Here is a 25173-nt window from a genome sequence, read left to right as displayed (position 1 = left end):
TACTTTATTTCATAATCGTGTTAGATCTACTATTTTTCTTTACAACAAACAAACAAATGTCTCGCCACATTTATTAGAGCGTGCTACAGTCTTTCACCTCAACTCTGTTAAGTACTTTTGACTCCTTTGATGACTTGACAAAGCTCACCTTGAGAAACGTGGTGGGGAACTTGCGCTGCATGAAAGCAGTGATTTCCTCTGCGTCGCACGAAGGCTTGGACAAGTACATCTTCACAGTGAACCCGCTGCCAAACCTGCACAAAAGATTTTTTTATTTTTTTTACAAACATTAAACTGTTATTACATATCTGAGGCAGACGTGTGGGTGAGGAAGAGAGCGGAGGTGTGTTGAAGGATGAGTAGAGGTCACTAACCTGTTCTTGATGTGCTGCAGGGAGCCCAGGCATCGGAACTGACCTTTCACCATGATGGCAAGACGGCTGCAGAGAGCCTCACACTCCTCCATGCTGAGATCCGGAGACAAGGGGAGAAAGATAAAAGGTCATGCAAGGACCATTCAAACTTAGAAAAATTAGACTTAAATGTTATTATTTCATTTGCAAAACACTAGGAAAGAGAGGAAAAACACAAAACATATGGTGCTACACTGCTATCCAACTTGTTTGTCCACTTTGATTTATTTTATTTTTTTTAATCTTTACTCCTACTAATAAAAAGGCAAAGTATAGATGTTAGTCAGCTGAAATTAGAATTTACTTCTTACCTGTGAGAGGTTAGAACCACTGCACATTTGCCCCTCACTTCCTCTGAGATGATCTTCCATAGATGACGCTTGGTGCGTGGATCCATGCCAGAGCTTGGCTCATCCTGGGAAGATGAAATGAGTCAGTGAAGAAGAGGAGTGCATTGATATTAGTATTAGTGATGCAGTGAAACTTCACCTTTATCCTATCGATGAACCCACTGCTTTAATCACCACCATGTTGTGGTAACAATGCTGTGTTACCACAACACAGTGCATTAAAATGAATGCAGTGTGAATAAAATATTACTAAGGTTTCCCTCAGAATGCATCAGCACGGCATTGAAAAGGTAAAGATTTAAAACGCTATTTTAAAAAAAAGAGCTATATTCTCTAAGAGATCAAGACATGTAATTCCTTCAAGGTTGGAGACAATAAGACTTTCAGCAGAAAACAATAAGCCTGAGCAAAGTACATCAAAGTTGCTCAGTTTGATCATTTTGAGCATCTGTTTATTATGAAACATGATGGAGCATTGGGAACCTTTTTGAAATTTCAGAAGTAAGTTATAAGGAAATTGTTGTTTTCACAATGCTAATCGCGTACATAAAACAGCAAAGACAGCTTAAATGCTAATTCTACAATCATTTTGTTTTAGTTTTAAAACCATAAAAAGTCCATGTTTTACAGTAGATTTTATCTTGTGTTACATCTTCTGGTATCATAGTTTGTAAATCAGAATCAGGCTAATATCGGTATGGAGGAGTCTTTACAAAACTTGACAAAAATTGCAGAACAATAACTGGATTGTGACAGAGCACCAGGAGGAGTTTACAAAATTTTGATTTACTTATGCTAAAGCCAAGAAAGATATGCAGAGACTGAAAGAATAATTTCATAATAATCTAAGGGATCATGACAAATGCAATGTGCAAACATCAAATTTACTTCAAGGACCATTAAAAACATCTATAATCAACTAGGTTGATATTATCATTCTGGTGACCATTGAGGAAAATAATTAGCCAGGTGGGCTTGTATAGACAGGTGCATCCTCCTTACCAGTAGCAGGATTTGTGGATGTCCGATGAGCGCAAGAGCAGTGGAGAGCTTTCTGCGGGTTCCACAGCTGTATCCATCTGTGATGATGTCTTTGTAGTAATTCAGCTCTAGCCTCTTCAGAAGGTAGTTCACCACCTATAAGGGAAGGAAGCATGCAGGGGATTAAACGAGGGATGATCAGGATAACTAGTACCATAGGTTTGTCCCCTTCAACATCATAATTCTTTGTCCCTGTAACATTTCAAACTCAAAAGTGACTGATTATTTATAGAACTGAAAGTTACATTTACAAGTAAAAGTCTTGCCAGTGGTCTACACATGCTCTTCATTGGCAACTTCAAAGATTTTTAGAAAAATAACTGAGTGCTCATGTTTGAATTTAATACAGATACCTTTTTTGCCACTTAGCATGATAACGTCTTACCCCACCAAGCTCGAAAGTTGGTTTTGGAATCCTTCCCTTAACTCATCCAAACATTGGATTTGTTGTAACGACAAAATAGCTCAATCTTCGTCTTGTCTGAGCACAAAACATGTGAGAGAGACACATATATAAGAGTTGCAACCTAATTAGAACCTCAAACTCAAAACTCAAATCAACAATTTTTCTAAAAGGCTTCCTTAGTCTTCCAACTCCAGATCTGTTGAAAGTTTGCTGAAAATACTTTAAAATCGGCTCCATGCCAGGAGACTAATCAATTCAAACAAGCTCTAGTATTTATGATAAAAAAAATAATGGACAAACATCCTGCCAAATAGTACACCAGAATCTTGTTGATGGCTATAAAAAGTGTGTGTGTGTGTGTGTGCAGTTTCTCTGCTACTTGCTGAGAGACATTCATCTGGAAGTATATATTTGAGCCTTTATGAATCATTTTAACACTGTCTGGATGAAAACGTCTACAAAAAAAGGTCACATTGTTTAAAAAAATAAAGAAATAAATCAACTGGCAAAATCATTCCTCCCTGGAAAATGTACGTGTTGGGTGTATGTAAACTTCTGGTTGTAGCTGTATGGTATTTCCAACATGGAAAACCAAAAGCCATTCAATTGTTAACTAAAGCAGATCTAAACCAACAGCCTGAAAGTTGATTTCGTACCCATTTAATCCACCAAATGGACGCTCTCAGCGGAGGTCCAAAAAGCCACCACTGCTTTGAGCGTATACTCAGCAGGGAAATGTGGATTTACAAGGACAAAGAGCAAACAGTGGCCTGCCCCTCACTGGGAACATGATATTAATGGTCTTACAGTAATTGCTTTCTCCTATTCTGTCCACTACAGCAACACAGTAAATTACACAAGGTGTCTATCAGCTCTGCTCGCATGCATATTTAATATTGTTTGCACTACAATGATGACATTACATGGTGACTTTACTCTATCAAAAACTGGCAGCAGTCCTAAGGCAGCAGGAACCGATGCAGGAAAATCCATTTGGTGCATGTCAGTAAATTCTTTTTTGCAAAGGAACAAGTCAACAAAGCAGAATGATACCTAACGATTAGAGGCGCTTAAAAAAATATCTCCACTGTTTTCCTTTTATCAATCGCATGAAACTGTGAGCTCCGATACCAGTGTGCTTTAAAAAAAAAAAGCTTGAGGTCATTTCCAATTAAACTATGGTCATTTCCTCACCAGCTGGAGAGTTGGGAAAGCAGATCAATAGAGCAAGCTAATGCAATAGATACCTCAGTTGGCTTAGCTTTTCTACTTTTCCTTTGTAAGAGGATTTCAGCTGTAACTCTTGTTTTTTCCCCCCCCTCTGTTTGGTTCACTGGCCCAGGTAGTTGAACAATGTCTACAAAATTAAGTAGTTGCGAAAACTACTCAGTATTCATCTACCGAGTCTGGATGACTAGTAGCTGCAGCTTATTACATTCCTGCCAGGATCAGATCAAAATTTGTTGTGTTTTCATGTTCTCTCATAAAAGCCACTCTCCAGCACCTTTGATGTAACAACTCATTAAGCCGACAAAACCATGTCAATGTGAAATGACCCCATTAAGGTTTGTCTCATTATCCACAGCAAGGGGACTGTCAGCAGGAGACATCATCAAGAGAAATTCTATATATAACTTCATCTTGGTGAATTAGGCTGACACTGCCGATGTGGCTATTACAACCATTGTTGTCATTAGCCTGATCAGATGAAGGCGAAGGGCTTGCGACAACAGCGGCGACAGTGATTAGTGTCAGACGTCTATTTCTGCGCTTCATTGTCTCTCCGTGTGTCTGTGTGTCTGAGTATACTTGCTGATGTTGTCTCTGGTTCTGTTGATAACATGACTGAGTGTGTCAGAGACAATCAATGTTTTTTAGTTTCTGTGGAAAATGGAGCGCAGGAAGAGAAAGGGAGGCAGATTTTTTTTTTTTTTTCGGCGTGTAATCCAGATTTGTCATGACAACTGCCGCGCCAGCTGTCAGTACTTGTGAGAAATGATAGCACGTTTTAGCAGACTACCAAAAGTCAAAAAAGCGATAAACATATCTTACGTTGTATGCGAAGACAACTTTTTGGCCTCTTTTAGCTTTGAGCTATGACATCATCCCAGAACGTCACCTCAGTCAACCTCAGCTAGATCAATGTTAGCTTTTAGAGATTTATTGCTTTGTTCTCTGTACTAATGAAATGATGGTGAGGTCACACAAAGATGTGCTTATTCTGTGTGGTCAGTGAGGTGGGCTATAAAAAGATTAATGAGTTAGGAAAGCATGAGTCATGAAACATGACTGATTGAATCTCTCTTTTAACCTGACTGGATGACCGTGCTTATTTACACTGAACTCACAAACCCCTTCAGTTAAGTGGCACAGATTTTCAGCTGTATTTTGGTATTTCCATGGAGATAAGCCTCACAATTACAAAGTGTATCTACTGTAAATGCAGTGGTAATAAATACACTTATTCAATTTCTGTATTAATCAAATGATGCAAAGATTATATTATCTAAACACCTGAGTAATTTAATCTGAGGGGATATTGGTTCAGATCATTGAAAATATTTAATCATCTTACTTAGTCCCTAAAGGAAACAGATTTTAAGTCATATTTTATTATGGGACTGTACCAGATAAGCATGTCGTAGTATGTGATTTTCATTAAATGATAACATCTGGTAAAAATACTAGTGTCAATGTATTTACACAAAAAATTATTTTTTTAAATTTTTTTTTTATCATGAGCAAATTACTTAACTGCTGGAGGTACACAACGAATTCTGCAAAGTTAAATCAACACTATGCCGAGTCTATATGGTCCTTATCAGAATTGGTGTTAATTTAACTCTTACAGAGTTATTTCAAAAATACTTTGAGTAGTTCAAACTTTTTCAAGTGTTAACATGACTTAATGTCTTGTTGAAATAACTCTGAAAAGAGTTAAACTAACACCTATTCTGGTAAGGATCATATAGACTTGGCATAGTGTTGATTTAACTCTGCAGACTTTGTTGTGTAGGCACCAGAGTTTTTCCTATGTTGTTTTATTGTGATAAGCATGTTATATGTTATATTCTTTGAGTATTTTAATTTACAGCATGGTAAGAGATTTATGTCACAACAATTTATTTTCCTTATTTGTTTCATAATCTGAATATAAATTTGTTAAATAAATACGCTTTAGCTTACACAAAGTGTGATGATATAGAGCATATTACTGCACTGAACTAAAAGGTTTATGGTAAGTCTATCGAGTGTGATAATCACAGGAATACACATAGTGCCTACAGAAAAGAAAAGAAAAATCTGAATTTTAAAAGAAAAATATTCCAAAAGGAAGTTATGTTGAATTGGCTTCGGAGTGCCGAAAATTAGAAGAGGAAAGGACCAGAAATATAAAATAATTAATCTATGATTATTGATCCATGACTGCTTAATTTTATGCATGAAAGTGCACTGCCTTGGGATCTAGCAATGCATCCGTCATGTCGGGAGCTGATCAGGGAAAAACACAAGATTAGCACAAAAGCAAAGAACATACAGGTTGTCAGAAAGACAAAGATTGCTTGCTCTATATGCAAAATGTTTTCAAAGCTCCCTCCAAACTCCATTTTCTTTTGTTCCTCTGCTAATTTCTCTCATGTTGGCAGCAGTGACAGACAGGCACGCTGAGTAATTACCACAGAAGCAAGATTGATTAGTTCTCTCAAAGATAAATGAGAAGAATGGGGATAAAGTGACACATCTAATAAGATCCTACCACCATTAATGTATCATTTAAACACAAATTTGCAGAGATGCAAAAAGCACGTCTGCTTGATGAAAACTTCAGTCCTCAATTCTGAAGTTTGGACGCCGAGCCAAGATGACAATAGCTTTTCCATTTCGCTCCGCACTGTAAGGCTTTCAGCACACATCATACGCTCTGATTAGGTATGCATGGAAGCAACAGCTTCCAGTGCTGCACTGAGAGTGCACCTTGGAATATGTATCAGATCCTGTGTCGTTTTGCATATGATGTTGTCACTACCCAAAGCTTTGAAAGACAGCTCTTGCTTACCCCAGCTATCTCTCTCTTTGAGATGCCACGAATGCGAGCATAGAAGTACAGATGTTCTTCTCCAGTGAGCAGCTCGTCGAGTGCATCCACCTGGGGACAGTAGCCGATGTTAATTCCCTGGCCACGGCAGTCCATGATGTCCACCAAGCGCCTGGGGGCAAGAAAAATATTTTTAAATGGCATCAAATATTATTTTCTCTCCGAGACATACTTAATAACTTTAGATTGTCATGTAAGCATCTGAAATATATCTGTATCCTCAAAAAAAAAAAAAAAAAATGTAAAAGCTACGCTACAAACATTTACCTATTTCCTTCAACACTACACAAAAGAAAATTTGAAAAGTTTTGTGTATAAGCTAATCGTTGTACAGCTTACCCATTCCTGTCCCTGATCTGTGCGGAGCCGTCAGTGGGGCTCACGTCTCCAGTCAGCATCTTGAAGGTGGTTGTTTTTCCTGCCCCGTTCACTCCCAGGAGGCCAAAGCACTGAAAGGCAAAGACTTAACTTAATAACTCGACTTATTTAGAAAGCAGTAAGATTACATCGATGTTCATGCAAGTTTTCAGAGCTTCAGTCTACAACAATGTAGCAAAAACAAAGTTAGTGGTTTAAAACAAATAAACAAAAAGATATTGAGAAATAATTTAACCTCTAAAAGATCTGATAATAAATGCCAGTTTGGGCAATAACTTTGTAAAAGCAGTCAACAGCATCACAAAATATGGATTCTTGGGTTTACTATGTTATTAGTATTTGATTATATAATAATAGCAATAATTACAAAAACTGAATTAGGTTTAAATCTCTCATGGAGAGCTGTACAAGAGCTAAACTCTTCAGAAAACAGCATAATTTAGACATTATTTGGACTCTGCTTTGTTTGGATAATTACAGAGATTTGTTTCTGCCACAGGTTGGTAATTAGGGAAACAATGACCACTTCACTGTCACACAGCCTTTAATCAGACGCCATTGTATTACTAATTTGTGTTTTTGTTTGTGAGTTCTTACCTCTCCAGCAGGGATGCCCACAGACAGCTTCTTGACAGCAGGAACCTTCTTACTGAAATGTTGGTAGACCTTGGTGAGCTGGTTGATCTGCAGAAGGTCTGATCTGGCTGCTCCACTGGCCACCCGAAGATTCTCCGTTGCCACATCCTCATCCTCCTCTTCAAGCTCAGACTGAGGCAGTGTCTTTCTCCCCAGAATTAGATGCCTACAAAAAAAAGAGGTACTGAACCCACCATCTTCTGACACACTGCTCTACCCACTGAGCCACACTTTGCTGCACCTGCTGTATATCCAACCTCATGACAGCAAGAAGACTGAAAAAACAGACCTTGAAACAACATTCTGTACATGTTGTATTGGTTTAAAGGGTTAAAAAGAGGGCACACTGACTTAGTGATTTTTTTTAAGGACAAAAAATGAAAAAAAAAATCATTTTAACATCTGGCACCTTACCTGACTTTACGTATGAGGGTCCTGTTCAGCAAGAGGCGCAGAGTGAAGAAGACACATCCTTGGATGAGGGAAGAGATGAACATCCAGCCCAAGCTTTCTGAGGAGAATGGACTCTTGTAGGCATCAATGCCGTAGCCGCTGAGAATCTGGACCTCGATGTTCGACCTGGCCAGCAGCATCAGTCCGTTCCCAAAGCTGAACTGGGGGAAGATGAGGAATGCGTTGCTCAGCTTCCTCAGGATCTCCTGGATGATCTGTTAGGATGAAAGAAATAAAAAAAAACTAAGCTTAAAAGATCTTGTTTTTGAACTTAATGTTTTGCTCTTGGTGCTCTTGAAGTATGCTGGTTACCTCCTTGCTGTGCATTGATATTTGTCCTAAAAAGTACAAAATGGAGGTGGTGATGATGGTGTTGATGCTGATGAAGAGGTTGATGCACACATAGGTGATGAAGGCCTTTTCCACATCTTTGAAGATACCCGCTAGCAGATACATCCATGGGAATGTGGCAAACCTGAGAGTTTGGCAAAGGAAGAATATTTTAAAACCTCCAGAAAAAACTTTAAACGAGGGTCTCTAAACAGACCAAACAGTCGATTTGAGCTTGATGAAAGCAGGCACAGAAGAATATTGAAAAAAGCAAAGTGGAAAATACCACACCACAAGGAGAGTAAACATTCAGTCTTGATGCCAAAACAGACAAGGATAAATTACTTCTTTCTTTATTCTCCAGGTGGAGGAACATCTCCTTTCCTTTTTCTCTCACATAATCTCCTACTTCGTCTGATTGGTGGGGAAGGGGTTAGTGAGGAACAGAAAAAAAAGTGAAACAAAGAGAGAAATGAAAAATAAAAAAGAGGAGGGAAGGAATTGAAAGAGACACACAGCTAGACAGAGATAAAGCATCTGTGTGCCATGTCCAAAAAAAAGGTGCTTGGTAGGCAGACTGTGGGTGCCAAGCCATGACAAGGAACAGAAGCAAGAAGGCTGCACACCAGACCAGGTGGGTGCAGCCTGACAGATGGAGCAGTGCGATTACTCATTGCTTGGGAGGGAGACATCTGTCTGATAAATGAGAAGCAGAGTGCTGACTCTGCCTACGATGATATAGGACTCAGTATGAGGCCTGGGAACAACAACGGCCAACACAGGGGTCTAAATTTCCACTACAGTTGGTGAATGATATAATGGAGTCTTCCGGTACAGATAAAGAAAACATAACACACTATTGGTTTGAAAAATCTGAATATCTTTATCAGAAGGATTTTAAAACTTGAGATTCATCCGTCACTGTATTAGGGTCTATTTATTACTTAGACCTCTTTCTGTCTGTCTATGGAATGACCATGTTGGGAGGGATTTTATAACAGCCTTTCAGTGCTAATGCCATCTGTTGTCAAAAGAAATTAGAAAGTAAAAAAAAAATAAAAAAAATATAGCTGTCTTTACGTTTGACAGCAGCAGCCTCCGTCTGGTCTGTGCTGTGAATTTAACCTCGCAGCAAACAAAGTAACACCCATTAGAGATTAGAAATCCCAGTGCATATGCGAGAAAAGGCTGTTGTAAATGCAGGAGCAGTTGAATGATCACAAGGCTTAGGAAAATCCTCTGTAAGAAACATTGGATTTTTGATTGATTCAAAGTTTCACTGTTTGCCAACAAGATTTCAGTCTTCATATTGATAATATTCTACAGGCAGCCAGAAGCTTCGTGCTGACATCTTGTTACACACTGATGCTTAGTCAGAAGCCCCTGGGCCTTACACAATAAAGCAATATGTACCCTTCCAGTCAAAAAATACATCTGTGGATTTATTTTGCCTAGGATTTTATAGACTTTAAATTCTACCTTTAGAGTTTGGGGCTTGGGAGGATGAATTCACAAAAATCCAACAGGATTTCTTGCGTAAAACCCTCCCAATAACAAAGTAGGAAATTATCATATTGTGACTATTTTAGCGTTGCAACTTACAGTTTCCTTCAGTTCAAGATAAAATGACTAGTTGGTTAAACCGCCTCTAATAAATGCCCTGTAAGACGGACCCTGTATGTACTTCCCCGGCATTTAACTTGTTGAAATCACAAACCTCAAGATATAAAATTTTTGAAAAATCACTCTGGACCAGCACTTCCCTCATAGTTGTAGTATTATATTGTGGGGATGCTTTTCTCTAGTCAGGGTGGGAAACTAAGTAAAGCTAAATCCAGAGCAACATTGGAAGAAAAGCTGTTAGGGGCTGTAAAAGCCTTGAGGGGAAGCTCACTTTCCAACAGGACAACGTCCTTAAGCATAAAATCAGAGCTTCAGTGTTTAGATCACAGCATATTCATGAGTTAGAAAAGCCTACTGAAAGCCCAGATCTAAGAATAACTTTCATCAAAGGTGACAAGAAATGGTGACATGGGGTTTTTATATAATCAGAGTTTAAGCCATACAGATGCAGAAAACCGGTATAGAGATACTCTAAAAACAAATTGAATTGAATTGAAGACAACTTGTAATCTCAAAAAGAGATGGTTCAACAAGTCATTGTCTTAAGGGGCATAACACATGGGAACTAGTTTAAAATGTTCTTCTGTAAGCAGAAAAAAATAAATAGCATATTTTGCTTTACATAGTTTTGGACTTTGTGTTGGTTTATCACATAAAATCCCAATAAAAATGTATTGATGCTTGTCATCAAAAGAAAACTCAAGTTCAAGAGGCTGAATACTTTTTCAATGTAATGTGATGATCTACACCACAAAGGGTTAATTGCTACAACAGAGACTAGTTCTTGAGTCACACAGTATAGTTATTTGTTATATAACCAGATCATCTTCTTTTAAGATATGAATGACGTTTGTAGTTTTTCAATTTTAAGGTCCCTGCTAAAAGCTGACTGAGCAAAAAATTGCATCCAGCAGGATGGAGCTGCTCAAACCTTTTTTGTTGTTGTTGTTGTTTTTAAATTAGCTACAATTTGGTAATCATCTACAAAAGTTCTCCAAGAAGACGATGTTAATACAATCCTAAATTAGAAGTAGATTATTCAGAATAAGATTAAGATGATAGGAAGAATGGGTAAGGAGTTACTGAGTGTACTACTTTGATGTGATAAAAATAAAATTATATAACTTTTAGATTTAAAAAAAAAAGTAAAGTCTCCATAGTTTTCCAATCTAAAAATGATTTTAGTCACATTACAAATTTCTTAGGCCGTTTGATGCTTTTGATGTAATGTCTCCAAAGGTTACAGATTAGTAAAAACAACATAGCTTTATAATAATCAAAGCCGACAAAATTACAGAAATTATAGATTTTTTTTAACAACAGAATTGACAGCTATTGTAGTGTGTGTTCTGGCTTTAACTGAATGATTCCTATAAATGTTGGAACAATATAATAATAGCCTAATTTCTTATCACATACTGTACACTTGAGGTGAAAAGTGCAACCACAAATGATAGCAAAAAAAAAAAAAAAAAGAGTAATTTCTAAACCTTTTCCAAAAATACTAACCCAAAGAGCACAAAAAGCAGGCTGATGGCACCCAAATTTTGTCGATCCGTAAAGGCAGGAATTTGGAAGGCAGCAATCACACAGATGGTCAGTGTCACTGGGATCAAATAAATGACCTGTGGGGCCGCAAAAACATATGAGCAATTATTTACACGATTAAGTCAGGTACTGCAATGTTCCTTTCGGTATGCCGCCTCAATACAAGACATACCATGTCATAAAAGAAGTTCACAGTCCAGTAGAAGGGCTCGCTGATGCCGGCAATGTGCTGGAGCCTCTTGGAGCCACTGTGGTGCTCACTGACTTCGTAGATGGCAAAGCTGGCTGATGCAATTGAAAATCCTGTCAGTACACACAAGGCCACCATGATATGAAGCATTCCCTCGACACTGTGGGGGAAAGAAAAAAAAAAATCATTCAGACGATTGGATTAAGTTTTGCTCATACTTCTTGAAGTATCATTAATCAGAAATATTCTTGAAGAAGATATTGCAGCTTGCTTTGATTGGTGTGGACTGCAGTGAAGACAAATGAAGCAATCTACTGAGATGTGCCAGAATTCTTTGAAAATTGCTTGAAAAGGGTGGCCCATTTTTAAGCTTTGCATCCAACGATCATTAGCGACCCCTGTTGAGATCCGACTAATTTGAACAATTGAAGTGGCTAGCAATAAATGGAATCTCATTAATAAGTAATTCTTTGTAGAAAAAGATGAATGTTCCTCACTTATAACAAGATGGCACCAAAAGAAAAAAAAGAAAAAAACAAAAAAACAATTAAGACAGCTTCATTGCTGTTGTGGAGGCTGTTCTGATTCGCCCATCAAAACCTTGTTGAAGCTATGTTCAATTTTTGATGGTCAAATTATTTGAAGCCCACAGTCAGCAGCTGTTCATTTCTCCACTGAAAACTGTTAAGCTACATTTAGTACTCTGCTCTAGCATGGCTAAAACACCACAGATTAGACTGAATGTCTTGCACAAGGCTGTGAGGAGGATGTGGATAATTCTGCCAGAGTGACCAAGAGTGAGGGTGAGAGAACAGCAGAGAGGGACATGTGGTGGGTGTTTTCAGGGCAGCGCTTACTACAGAAGAAAGCCAGGAACGGCAGCTACTGAGCACGCTTGTTATCAGTGCAGCCAAGATAGCCTTACAATTTCTCCCATGGGCACGGCTACAGCAAGGCGAGAATCAAGACATTTTAAGGAATACATCTGCCATATCTTTAACACAGCACAGGCCAAATCAATATATCAAGCGAGGAAGCCAAGTATTACCCTAGAGTGAATGAATGAGCAAATGTGGCTGCTGCAATATGTCAGCAGGCTGCAGCTCAGACAACAGAAGAAACTAGTGATAAGTCGCAATGAATCGACTGGTGGGAGGGTTAGCTCGACCAGGGTAACAAAAAGAAGAAGGCTTCATGAAGCAACAAGGTTGCTAAAATTCCTTCTTAGAATTTAATTTCCAAAGTGAAATACAGAGTATTTTTAATAAACTAATACTCTGAAGCCAGGGAGAATCAATCCACCTTAGTGCCACCTTAAGGATAAACACTCATTACATTGGGACTCTGATCAATAGCGCAAGCTAAGAAAAATCCATTTAGAAAATCAAATATGGATAAATACTGCTGTCATGTATCTCCCTGTCCTTAATCCACTCTGACTTCACAGTCCAATTTTTAAAAATAGAATGTTTTTTTTATTATTTTTATCTCAGGTCATGCAAACAAAAACTCATATTCCCTTCTAACTGGGGATCTAATTTTAGACTATTTACACCAACTGAACTGTTGATACCAGGGATGAACAGAGAAATGTGCAGGATTTGCTCAAAGATAATCGGTATTCCAATCGTTTTTAGACTGAATAGTATATGCAGCAAATCTCAGTCATGGTAATAATTAAAATTTTTGAGGGAATACACAGAAAACGTGATTCTAGCAATGCTAACACATACGAGATGCAAACATCTGCTCAAAATGTGGACTCCGCCATCCGTTTGTTGATTTAAAGTGACAGTAAAGCCATGTTTCACACTGCTCTCTAAAGCATCACCTCTGTTCTTCCCTTTGAGAAATTATAACATTAATGATGGGAAGGCCATGAAACCGTAATTTGAATGCTTGTCTTACACATTCCTATATTCCTTAAAGAGAAATATTCCAACATCAGCCTCAGCAGCTGTCATTTTTACAAAAACTGGAGATCTTAAATCCACAGCAGAATTTTCAATTGCTGCACCAGCGGTTGATATAGGTCTTTTCCATGACTTCAGCTGTTGTGCTTTTGTGTGCTGGTAATCAGTTTAGTAGAACACTGAGCTTAGTTCTTACACTATGTCTTCATCATCCATCCGGCCAAAGTAGGGGTGGCTGGAGACAGAAATGGCTGTAATAGAAAGAAACAGGGTATTTTATTATCTGTTGTAAAAAAATAAAAAAATACCACATGCAAGCTGTTTTTTCAGCACAGAATCAAATGAGCAATGATATTCTCTTAGCCTGGGACACAGTCAATTGCAAAATACACAACAAGATGATTTGATTTGCTGGGGCACACAGAGGGGGAATTGAATTTACTTTGTCATTTTCCTGTGGAATTCTAGATGCTCACTGACACAAACAACTCTTCCTCATGTCTTTGCTTACGTTTCCTGAGACGGGAAGAGCATGTGTCCACCTGAAGCACATTAGCCTCAGAACAGAATGGAAGATCAGTGCACTCCTTAAAAGCACCAAGAGTGCAAAGACGAGACATTTATGACTAATGCAAATTCATATTCATATCATGTTTGTATTTAGCTTTAGCTGCTGTAACCATTTTTTTAAATCTTGTAGAATATGCTCCCCTTTCTATGTATGTGTACTTAGCCCTAACCATGAAGAAAGGAGGTTTATTTTGACAATATCCAGTCTTGTCACACTTCTAAGCTTGGTATGGTGTGTGTATATTGGGATGAAATCTATAACGTTTCCAGGGTGTGTTACTTTTGCCTCGACATTTTCGTCTCGTTTTTTTTAGGTCGCCACTTTAAGCATTTGGCAAGCATTAGGTTATGTAATTTCTTTTAATCATATTACATAGCACTGAAGCATATGTGTGATGATTATGTGATGAAAATATGAACAAAGGATGTATTTTTTTGTAAAACGTCAAGTATTGCCACATCCACCAAGTATGTGCACAATCTACATTGTGCTATTGCAAAAGGATAGAATAATTTACATTTGTCCTCATATCATTGACTCTTCCAGCATTTGGCATGCTGATTTGGGTGAGCCTTCACCTGTGCAAAGAGTGTCTGCATAGTGTTGCATGAGATGAAGTCATGTTGTTATTAGGTAACTGCTTTGACATTTGTGATGCATTTACATAACTACTGTGGTGGTGTCATCTATGTGTGACACATATGATGTCTCTAAGTTGCTACCAACTTTTAAAGACATCTGAAACAAATCTGACATTCTGTGTTATCAGTAGAACGCAGTGTGTGTGACTTGCGTTCAGATGAAAAGGAGAGTGATGTTGGAGCTTGCTTTTTGCTAAGTTAACCCTTGTTCGTGCGAGGACTGAGGCAAACGTGGAGGACTGTGGTAAATGATACAAGTTTTATGGGTGTGGGGTCGGTCGGACCCCATTTGTAAACACAAGGGTTAACTGTGAAATGTCATCACTTTAAATTTTGTTCTCTTCTAAATAGACAATGTTTTCTACGATTCAAGTTTGCAATAGGTGTTTTATTATTCTTAGTCGTACACAATGCTACATTGCAGCTCATAACTTTGAGTTATTAAACAGCTGATAAAATGTACATTTTCTCAAGAGGTTGCTGCACAAAATCTCCCAATACAAAATGCAACACCAGTGAGTCTGATTAAAATCTACAGTCTTGACAGTAGAGACTGATGATCTAAAGTGTTACAGCACATCTGCAATAGTGGGTGGATATGGTCAGAAATCCTGTGAGGAGGGGGGATGAAAAAAACTGTTTGATGCAGACATCTAAAGGCTCCCAGCCCACTGCTTACACTGTGGTGCACAATGTGAGAGTGAGAGCATCAGTTTTGACAGATAAACTGGTCACCTTGAAAAGTAATCTCACTGGATCCACACCCTTGCCAGCCTCCCCCATTAACGGTAACATTTAAACGGCTACACGTTTTCCTGAAGCAGTTCTATCTGCTGGGGAATTAAAATGCATGCGTCTGTTCTTCTGTTCATGCGCCGTATATGTTTATCTGTGCAGTTTTTATTATTCATATGTGCATGCATGTGTGTTTGTGTCCTGCTCGAAGGCAGATGGTTGGGGTGCTTCTCAGGGCCGAAACGAAACAAAAAACGTGGGCCAGTCTTGTCTCTCTTTAGCATAGTTCCCCAGTGAGTGACACTAATTAGTATGCACCACGCATCATGCTGTTAGTGTAAGGATACAGAGCACCCCCTGGCTTTAATCTAGCAAAAATGAACCATGAGTAAACAAGCAGTTTGCAGCTGTCTTTATTTAGAACACAAAATGTGCAGGCTGCACCTGGTGATGCTGATATGCTAATATTGCTGATATGTTTTTTTTTTTTTTGCTATCCTGTGTTTTATTTTTTCTAATCAAATCTTTATATTGTGCATTAACAAGGACAAATTGTTTGCCTGAAGGAATATCAGAGATTAACAGTGAAAAACTGAGGATATAACTTCTCAAAAATATCTCAAAGTGACATTAAGCTTCAACAAATAGTAATCCTATTACATAATTATTTCTGGTATTACCTGAAGACCCTGAAACAATTTCTTAAATCCAGCTTACCGTATTTCTGTGGATCTTTGCCTGCTGGAATATTGGAACGCAGGATCAAGTTGTTGAGGCTGTTTAAGTACGCCGGCATCGTGTGGTGGCCCTCTGGATTGAACCAGACCTACGGTCACAAAGGCAAGCATTAAAAACAATCACCCACTTCACAGTGGTAAAATTCAGAAAATGTAAATTAGCTCGATGAAAGAACACCTTAAAGATTCGCAGCGCTTCAGATATTATTGCGGGAAAGCCTTTACTGCACAAGTGTCGCAGTTAAGCATATTTATGACAACAGTGACGATTTAACAGTCCAGCTCCATCTGAGAGCATCAATCTTGCAGAGTGTAATTAAGACGTTATATATTAGCTTTTAAAAACTCATCAGCACAGCAATTAAAATTATAAGACGACACTCTGTGAGCAAGTGGGAAAACAAAGTTACCTTTGACAGTGTGCGGTTTTTGGGAACGGCCTTAAGGTCCATTCGCAAGTCAGGTGGGAGCGGCATGCCAAAAGCAAAGCCGCCATACCTGAAAAATCAGAGTGGACACATCGATCAAAACAAGTCGCTCTGGTTCCTCGTGAGAAATGAAATGTGACATGCACTCTGTTTTTCAGTGGATTCTTCTCTCGTTCTCGCAGCAAATATCCAACACTGAGGTAAAAAGCATTTGAGGTAAAACCTCAAAGTGTGAACATGAAGAGTCATCCGAGGCATACAGGAGGCTAGTTTATCTCAAGCTGAGCAACAATGAGGAGAAAGCTTTGAGGAATTATCAAACAAGTTTTTACATTTCTGCACTGCTCTCTCCTCTCTATGGAAGCGCAATTTCTGAGAGACACATTTAACTAGAAAGACTCAAAGTGCTGTCACACTGTTTCTCATCTATCACGATGTATCATGGTGCATTTTACATGGGGCTAAATTTGATGAAAGGAAGCGTGTTTAGGGGATCTTAAGTCTCGTCACATCTATGCAGGGGCGATTTCTGATATGTGCAACCACCCAGGGCGGCATCTTTTGGGAGAGGCATGAGCAAGTCAATTTCAAGTAATCAATAAACTACATATATATATATTTTTAGTGGTTTTAGAGAACTGCCTGTAGGATGTAATATTCCTTAGTTCTGATTAGAAAAATGAGTAAAAATGCTCTCTTTAGTGGATATTAGAATTTATTTTGGATTTGAGTTGAGGTTAAAATGCTACACACAGCTAAAACATGAGGTTCTGTCTAAAGAGCTGTAAGCCCTAAACTGCAATGTGGATTTCTTCACTTTTCTACAAACTGCTAAATATGATACGTGTTTAGCAAAGGTAAAAAGAAATACTACTGATAAGAACTTCACAGTATGTAATTTCAGCAGCAGAGTTTCTATGTATTTCAATTAAATCAAAGGCAGTTGGAAAATAGCATGATGGGTTGATTAACAGGAAGGAAAGGTTCAGAATAAAATTCAAAATGGCATCTTCTGTAAAATGTCCAATCAAAACAGAATAAAATAGTATTTGCAAAACCACTAAAATGTAGAAAACATAATACAATTATGCAAAACATGTCAGAGATATATTTTGACTTGCTAAATCAAAATATAATCGAATAGTATTTTGCAACTCATTAATCAAACACGAGTAAAGATTTTGCTGCACCACTATTAAACAAAGGCAAATTATCCTCCATTCACCTGTTCCTGATAAAGTCATTGGCTGTAGCCACCAGGTAGTTCTCCACATTGACGCCAGTCAGATTGTAGACGATCTGAGACGAGGGGATCTCTTTGAAGGGGGGCTGACGGTTGTCCTTTTCGCAAATCTGTCATATACAGAAGACACAAATGGTTCACAATTGCCCGTTTTTTTTTGTGTTTTTTTTTACAATGATGGAGAACGTGGCCATCAGAGGAGACAAGTGAAAACACAAAAACTCACTCACTCGCACACATACTGTTCCCCCTGACCCAGACTCACCTGTTCCTGTTTGGTGCATTTACACACACTAAATGGTTTGGAGACATTCCCACTGGAGCGCCAGCTGTTTGTGCTCTTTGTGCAGATCCTTTAAGAGAAAACAAAACAACAACAACAAAAAAAAAACATTTGCAGTGAGACAAAGCAGCTCGACATGTGTTTGTGATCATACCAACATTCTGAATCTTGAAAAACGAAAGAAACTAAATCAGATCAGAAAGAGTTGATCCTGTATGTTTGCCGTACTAACAATGTGCATAACTTGTGTGTTAACTTGAGAGAAGAGTGAAAGCCACAGTGACTCATGAAGTAGCTATGAGTTTGGGTGGTTTCAGTGAAACTAGAAGTTAAATATATTCTCTGATCACAGTTTTCCAAGCTGTTTAATGTGTTGTGATATTGCATGAAATGTGTTTGTGTGGGTTATTGCTCGACTCCCACACAGTTTACTTTCCACCAAGTGGTTTAAGGGACACTATGTGCAAATAAAACAACAGACTGCTGAAATACAAGCACAGTAATTGCCAATAATGATAGTTAAAATGCTTTTTTTAGATTTACTTCTGCAAATGCAATGTTTAGCAATAATCAATGTCATTTTTCTATAGCAGAAAGTTGTGAGCAAACATGCAAACTGTTTTATGCTTTTGCTACCCTTTTTTTATGCTTCCTTTTAATGATTTTTTTTGGGGGGGGGGGTTGGAAAGGCGGGGGGTTTAAAATTCCCCATGGTTCTGCTTCATGAGTGCCAACATTGATTTGAGGGCCTGCAAGGGGAAAATCTCCCCTATAAACACGAGGTGTTTATGGAATACAGATGATGCTGTCACATCGCAGAGACCTGCTGGAGGCTCTCAGCCTCGTTCCTCGAGCTGAGCAGCAAGGAAATGAAGAGGAGAGACATGAGAGAGAGACCAGAGAGAATGAAAAATAAAAGACTGGAGAGAGGCTGTCCAGTAAAATAAAATAAAGAGAGAACCAGGAGGCACGGGAAGAATAGCAATCGCTGGGAAGAGAAGAGGCAGTTAGCAAAATGAGTGTATTTTTTAGCAAATGGGAACAGCTGGAAGCGTAATTACGTACTGGTTATCAGAGTCGTCGAGGCAGGCGTTATCGATCCCAGGGAATGACATCATGGTGTCCACCAGATGGCTGGATTGAGGATTCTGGTTGCTGTAGAGTCAGAAAACACTCAGCTTAGACTTAAAGGTACCATGAATTTTTCAAGCAAAATGATGCAACCTAAAACAAAAAAAAAAAGTCAGTCTGAGGGGCTTAACTGAGATTTTTTTTTAGTTTATTTTAAGCCAGGTTGCATAAAACCAATATATTAATCCTGGAACTGACATGTCGACACAATTAGTGATATTCCCTGAAAAACACAAGCACATGAAAGGCAGAGATGAAAGGAAAGCGTGAAACCACTGACCTGCCACTTTAGATTTAGCTGGTTTAGTTTGAGTCACCCCCTTCTCTTTATTTAAACTCAGGAATACACACTCATAAATAAACAATGAGATAATTACTATTGTTGATACAAAAAAATAAGCAAAAAAACAGAAAACTAGATGCCTGAAAATAATGATAAAATCTACAAACAGGGAAGCCTCATGTGCATCTAATCTGCCTTTGTGCCCCCCACACGTAGCATTCCTGCTAAATATAATGAAGTGTCACATTTTTTGGCCTAATTTGTGTGTCAAGTTAAAGAGGTGTAGGAGGAGTGTCCGCTCCATCTTTGATATGGATTCACACTTCAGCGTTTTCTCCCCTGCTTCATGTCCCCTTGATCAAACAACAGAACATGTTGAGGATGAAGCCATCTCACGATCTACTGACACTCTTCATCTCTCTCCCTTTGATCAAGCATCGCGGCTCTCTGCATCTCGATGACCTCGAATCTTTGCATTCTTTGCCAGCACCTTTTACTTAAAGTCCATCTGCCCTTCAACAAACTACCACTTTAAATTGACTGTACACGAGCTACATGCAAATTGCGTGGAAAGAAGTGATAAAATCACGCATTTGTGGAATATCCTGCTATTTCTATTTCAAATGCTCCGAGATTGTTTCCCGTGAAATCAGAGTGGCGTTGCTTCTTTTGGGTTATTTCCTATACGCAACAACAAAAAAAGTCCTGACTGAAACTGCGCTGATAAGGACTTTAAAATTCCCCTGACCAAAAAAAAAAGAAAAAAAAAAAAAAAAAAAAAAGCATGTGATCAAATCACATGCTTTTAGTTTCCAGCTGAGGGGAGTGATTGCACAAGCGCTACCATTTGTCTGGAGCCCTGATTAGCCTGATTTACTTCTTTGATTTCCATTTCTGGTGTGGTCTGTAATTTCTCTGCCAAAGGGATCTGACCTGAAGAACGAGTAGCTCGGCCCGACGTTGTAGAGAGCAGGGCTCAGCTCCAGCTCAGGATAGTGCTGCACGTCGCTCTTGACGGAGCCCAGGCCCATAGCGACTGTCACAAAGAGAACAGGAAGCAGGAGCTGGGCGAGCAGGCTCTTCCAGTCTCTCCGGCTGTGATGGAACCTCTTGATCAGAATGGCTGTCAGCTGCTGCCAGGCCAGGGCCAGGCCAGATAGAGTGGATGAACCGGTAAGGTCTGGAAAACATCAACAAGGTGTTTTTTGGGGGGTTTTTTTATGTACAATGATCATAGAGGATAAAACTGTTACAGAATATATTATCCCTTTGAGGAAATGCTGTGGTCTGTACAGTTATTGCCATTTCAAGTCAAAGACCAACAAAGATTTGTGCATAATTATTAAAGTTATGCAACATAAATATGTGAACCCAGGAGGGGAATCTGCCTTTTGCCCTTTTTACTTTGATACCCCCAAAGAACTGCAACTAATTGCCTTCACAAGTTACCTCATCAATGAATCCCCCTGTGTGCAACTTAATCTAAGCATAAAAGTAACTTTTCATGTAGGACAACTATCAAATGAGTTCTCAAAACAATGTTAAAAAGAAAGTCATTGCTAGGAAAAGCAATAAATAATAGAAACAGAAGCAATAAGGAGCGATGTCTTCTGGTCTGTTGAGCCTAAAGATTTTGACTTACCAAGTATGGTGGAAAACTACAACATGCACATCACGCTTAAAACCAACAACCCTGGAAAAGCGCCGGTTAGAGGGGAATTCTTTAGATGAAGCCATATTAACGTGTAACAATGGCCCAGGCAAATTCCAGATATCAAATCTAAAGAAAATGTTGTTCTCTGAATGAGCTTTACCCATTGTGCAAAGAAGAAAGCACAAAGCAAGCTGGTAGCAGACTCCCTTAAAGCTGTAACTGAACTGCAGCAAAATGTGTTTCTACAAAGTTTTCACTCAACAAGTTGATAATAAATACACTTTTTGGGTAGTTTTTCATGCGTTTAACATTTTTTAAATGTTGGAAACTGCATTAAATTACTGTGAAATCTGTGATTGTAGGATGGCAAAAATGTAAGCAGCTTATGGGAAGAGAAATACTTCTGAAAAGCGCTGTAGGGGATTAATGGAAAACCAGATGAAGAACAGGAAGAGAAAAGAAGCAACAGTTGAAGCGAGCAATGAAAACAGGATTTCAACTCACTGATCTTGTCACCAGCGAAGCAGCTGCTTTCACAGGAATCTGATGAGAAGCTGTCGATAGATGCAGTGTCAGAAATTGTCTCAGAGATAGACAGAGGTCCGTCCTTGCCGTCTGGGCTTCCGCTGGTCAACTGGAGGAACATCTGCATGCGTCCAAGTAAAAAGGCTGCATTCAGTCATGGCTCAGCCACCATTTTCATTTTTCATATGTGGTTGTGTAAAAGCTCACCTCCTCCAGCGTGGTGTCAGACACGCCGTAGCCCCCAAGCTGAAGATCGTCCAAGTTGGCATCCAGCGCAGTCAGGAGGGAGCGATATGATGAGGCGTTGGATGAAGTGAAGGGGGGCAGAGAGTAGACCACATCACCCCTCTGGGCTTCTTTAAGCCGTGCTTCAGGAAGATGAGCTTGGATGAAGGCCTTGAGGTCAGCACTGTCGATTCGCTCAGCTTCTGGGCTTTGGATCTGTAACAACAACAGCAGAAATTTTAAAGTCTACTTTTTCCTACACAATCCTGGATACTGAGACAATGATTTGGAGTTTTAACATTTGGAGAAGAGTTTATAAATTTATTGTTCAAAAAAACAAAGGTCTGCAAAATAAACAACTTAGTACTAATAGAGAAAAAAAACTTCTAAAAAAAACCCCAGAAATAAACTAAATTCTAAGTACTGGTTGTACAAAATACAATATAAATGTCACGCTAAGAATGTGGGAGGGTTTAAAAGAGAGTCACCAGATTCTTGCCTTTGGTCTGAACTTTGGGCAATCTTTGGTGTTTGAAATAGGTAAGGTTTGCCATATTGTTAAGTTTACATCTGTTCAAGTCGTAAGCATTACCTTTAAGTTCAATGTTCTTCATAAAAAGCTAATGCTATGTTTAAACTCGTTCGTGCACAACACAAGTCAAAAATGTAACTCATGCGAGTGCCGTCAGTCACAAAAAACAGCTAAAGGTGTATGCATGTGTGCACACAGTATGTTGCAAAACTCAAAGCTCATTTTAAGGAGTTTATAGCTTCAGTCAGATTTGTAATGTAAGTAGTGCCTATCTCTCAACGAGAATGTCAAAACCTAGAATTAATTTCCATATGAGCGGTCAAGTTTCTCCATAATAGTGTATTGTGAAATGTGTCGATTTATGCCGGCCAAGAGCTATCCTTGACTGCTATGGTAAACAAGAGATATTCAGGTTCTCCCAGCGCTTTGGGGATAAAGGTTGTGCCCTACCATCTCTCAACTCTGTGTTATGCAAATATTATGACATTGACAACAAGCAGCTCTGGCGTAACATGAAATATTTGACTTACTAGATTGAATAAATTCTGAGCACAAACTCATGTTGAAGAAGAAAAAAAACAGCAGTAAGTTGAGTTTTCACTGGTTTAATATCAGTTTTCATTGCTTTGCACCGACATGCCTGCATGCCTGTGAGGATGATTACCTTTTTGGTGAGGGTGAGCTTGTAGCCTTGACCCAGCTTGTCTTTCAAGTAGAAGGGTGAGCCGCAGCATTTCAATCCACCTCTCTCCAAGAAGGCGATCCGGTCGCTCAACACTTCAGCCTCGTCCAAGTGGTGGGTGGACATAATAATGGTCCGGTCTGAAAGGACGCACATATATGAGAAAAAGCTGCATCGTTGACTCGGGGATTATTGAACCAATAAATACAGATCAAACAGAGTTATTACAAAGGAAAAGAAACAAGAAATATCGTCGTACAAACTGTCATAAAAAGCAGTTTTATGAGTGTTTGTTTCTGAAATTGACTAGGAACTCTCACTGCAATAACTTCTGAAATAGACCTTAACGCAATTTTTTTATTTTATCTTTCGATTTCAGTCAAGGCTTTACATACATGAATATATTGTTAAGTCAGAGATTTTAGCAATGGAGTTGAATGTTCTTTTTATGTTTGTATAATTTTATAACACTTCAAAGACTTATTTATAACACAAGATTTTTTATTTTATAAACCTTTGGACTAACTCATCTGGAGGAAATTTAGGCTTCAACAGCAGACATGGAAAACAACGTCATGCAATTATAAAAAAAAGCTAAGAGTCATAAACAGGAAAAACTAAATTAAAAAAATATTATAGGAAACATAAAAAAATGAAACAATGAATTGTAATCCTGTCAAGCGATGATGTCAGGGAATTACACCCCTTAAAAAGCAATCATCTGATAAATAATCTGAACAGCAAAACGAATAAGCAGGCAATGTAACTCATTGAGAAGTAGTCTGCTTGACTGCAGCGGTAACGATCAAGTCTCTCTGGAAACAAAAGCCAAAGACTAAATTGTTTTATTAAATCCCAGGCAGTGATATTTCCGCAATAGTTGTCCATTTTGTTGACATATTTTCAGGGGAGTGATTCTTCTGAGACCATGGTGGTTGAAATGTTAAGATGTGGAGCACATTGGCCGCCTCTGGCTCAGTGTAAGTTGCTGTTAGATGACCTGGGATATTTTTTTTGTCAAATCAAAGCAACTTCTGAAAGTGATTGGGGTCACCTTTGCCTGAGAGCCTAAGCTGCACTATAAATGATCAGCAAAATATGGATCACAACAAAATCGGGCTTCAGCTATTTTCTGGAAGTTTGGCTGTTTGATCAGAATGTTATGAAATCAATTTAGAACTCAGATGACATAGCAGAAAAAAAAAAAAATTAAACAAGCTATTTTATGACAGCTTCATCAGCAGTGTTCTTTCACAGCTTTGCCAGGAATGCTGATTGACTGTGGATAAATCCATTCTGACAGGCCTTACCGCTTCCCTGCATCATGGAGTTTGTAGTTTTAACACAGCATAATAACTACCTCATACTGAAAACGCAGTACAACAATAACCAAATATCTGTAGCTAGAGCTACAAATCACAGAATAAACGGATGACACCAGAGCAGAGTTCTTATATAAAAAAAAAAAAAAAAAGAAGAAGCACTGGACATATAAAATTACAAATTTAAGTCATAGCCAAATCTATTATAAGACCCAATCTTAAGCCTTGTGAAGGCCTAAGATTATTAGATTTAGGAATCAGATTGAAATTCTTGTAATATGCTGTGGGTGTTTCGTGCAAAAGTACTTAACTGCAGCTGTAACATTGGCAAATGGTAATAATAGCCACAGCATTGACTGATATAAAGTGCATTTTGTGTACTGTCAGTATTTAAGTGAGACTCACTCTTCTTATGCTGGATAACAATGTCCCAGATGCTGCGCCTGGAGCAGGGATCCACTCCCGTTGTGGGCTCATCCAGAACCACCAAGCGAGAGCCTCCAATGAAGGCGATGGAGATCGAGAGCTTGCGCTTCATGCCACCTGACAAGGTGTCAACCCGCTTGTGTCTGTGAACGTACAAGTCCGTCTCCTCCAGGATCCTAGAAGACAAGTCAATGGAAAACGTTTAATCTCGAGCTCGTGTGGACATTTTTTCCCCCGCGTTCGGGCTGAGTGTTGGCTCGTTAAGTTCCATTAATTAGCCATCAGAGGTTTGCATTGCAAGAGACGTGGAGCGTTTTTGCCTTAAGGTACAAGCTTAATACCGCTCCTCTTGTAAAACTGAAACCCTCCAGAAAGAGT

The 25173-nt window shown here is 38.8% G+C and overlaps 1 protein-coding gene across 1 annotated transcript in view; it reads right to left on the bottom strand.

Annotated features, from left to right (window-relative positions):
- abca12 (ATP-binding cassette, sub-family A (ABC1), member 12) overlaps positions 1 to 25173 on the bottom strand; it is a 67098-nt gene that overhangs the window by 3261 nt on the left and 38664 nt on the right. The window contains exons 48-69 of the mRNA XM_008403885.2: positions 24775 to 24971; positions 23030 to 23187; positions 21816 to 22049; positions 21588 to 21729; positions 20363 to 20609; positions 19081 to 19170; positions 17998 to 18085; positions 17715 to 17842; positions 16472 to 16559; positions 16042 to 16150; positions 13574 to 13628; positions 11447 to 11624; positions 11236 to 11351; positions 8086 to 8248; positions 7735 to 7988; positions 7282 to 7486; positions 6646 to 6755; positions 6268 to 6418; positions 1766 to 1900; positions 725 to 828; positions 375 to 467; positions 149 to 254 (exon numbers count right to left, since the gene is read on the bottom strand). Of these exons, the coding sequence (XP_008402107.2) occupies positions 149 to 254; positions 375 to 467; positions 725 to 828; positions 1766 to 1900; positions 6268 to 6418; positions 6646 to 6755; positions 7282 to 7486; positions 7735 to 7988; positions 8086 to 8248; positions 11236 to 11351; positions 11447 to 11624; positions 13574 to 13628; positions 16042 to 16150; positions 16472 to 16559; positions 17715 to 17842; positions 17998 to 18085; positions 19081 to 19170; positions 20363 to 20609; positions 21588 to 21729; positions 21816 to 22049; positions 23030 to 23187; positions 24775 to 24971 (3151 nt within the window). The remainder of the gene's footprint in view (positions 1 to 148; positions 255 to 374; positions 468 to 724; positions 829 to 1765; positions 1901 to 6267; positions 6419 to 6645; positions 6756 to 7281; positions 7487 to 7734; positions 7989 to 8085; positions 8249 to 11235; positions 11352 to 11446; positions 11625 to 13573; positions 13629 to 16041; positions 16151 to 16471; positions 16560 to 17714; positions 17843 to 17997; positions 18086 to 19080; positions 19171 to 20362; positions 20610 to 21587; positions 21730 to 21815; positions 22050 to 23029; positions 23188 to 24774; positions 24972 to 25173) is intronic.

This window comes from Poecilia reticulata, chromosome 2 (assembly GCF_904066995.2).
Source record: "Poecilia reticulata chromosome 2, P_reticulata-male-v2, whole genome shotgun sequence".
Classification (NCBI taxonomy): domain Eukaryota; kingdom Metazoa; phylum Chordata; class Actinopteri; order Cyprinodontiformes; family Poeciliidae; genus Poecilia; species Poecilia reticulata.
The sequence above is the reverse complement of the archived record's forward strand: the minus strand, read 5'-3'. Positions and strand labels throughout refer to the sequence as shown.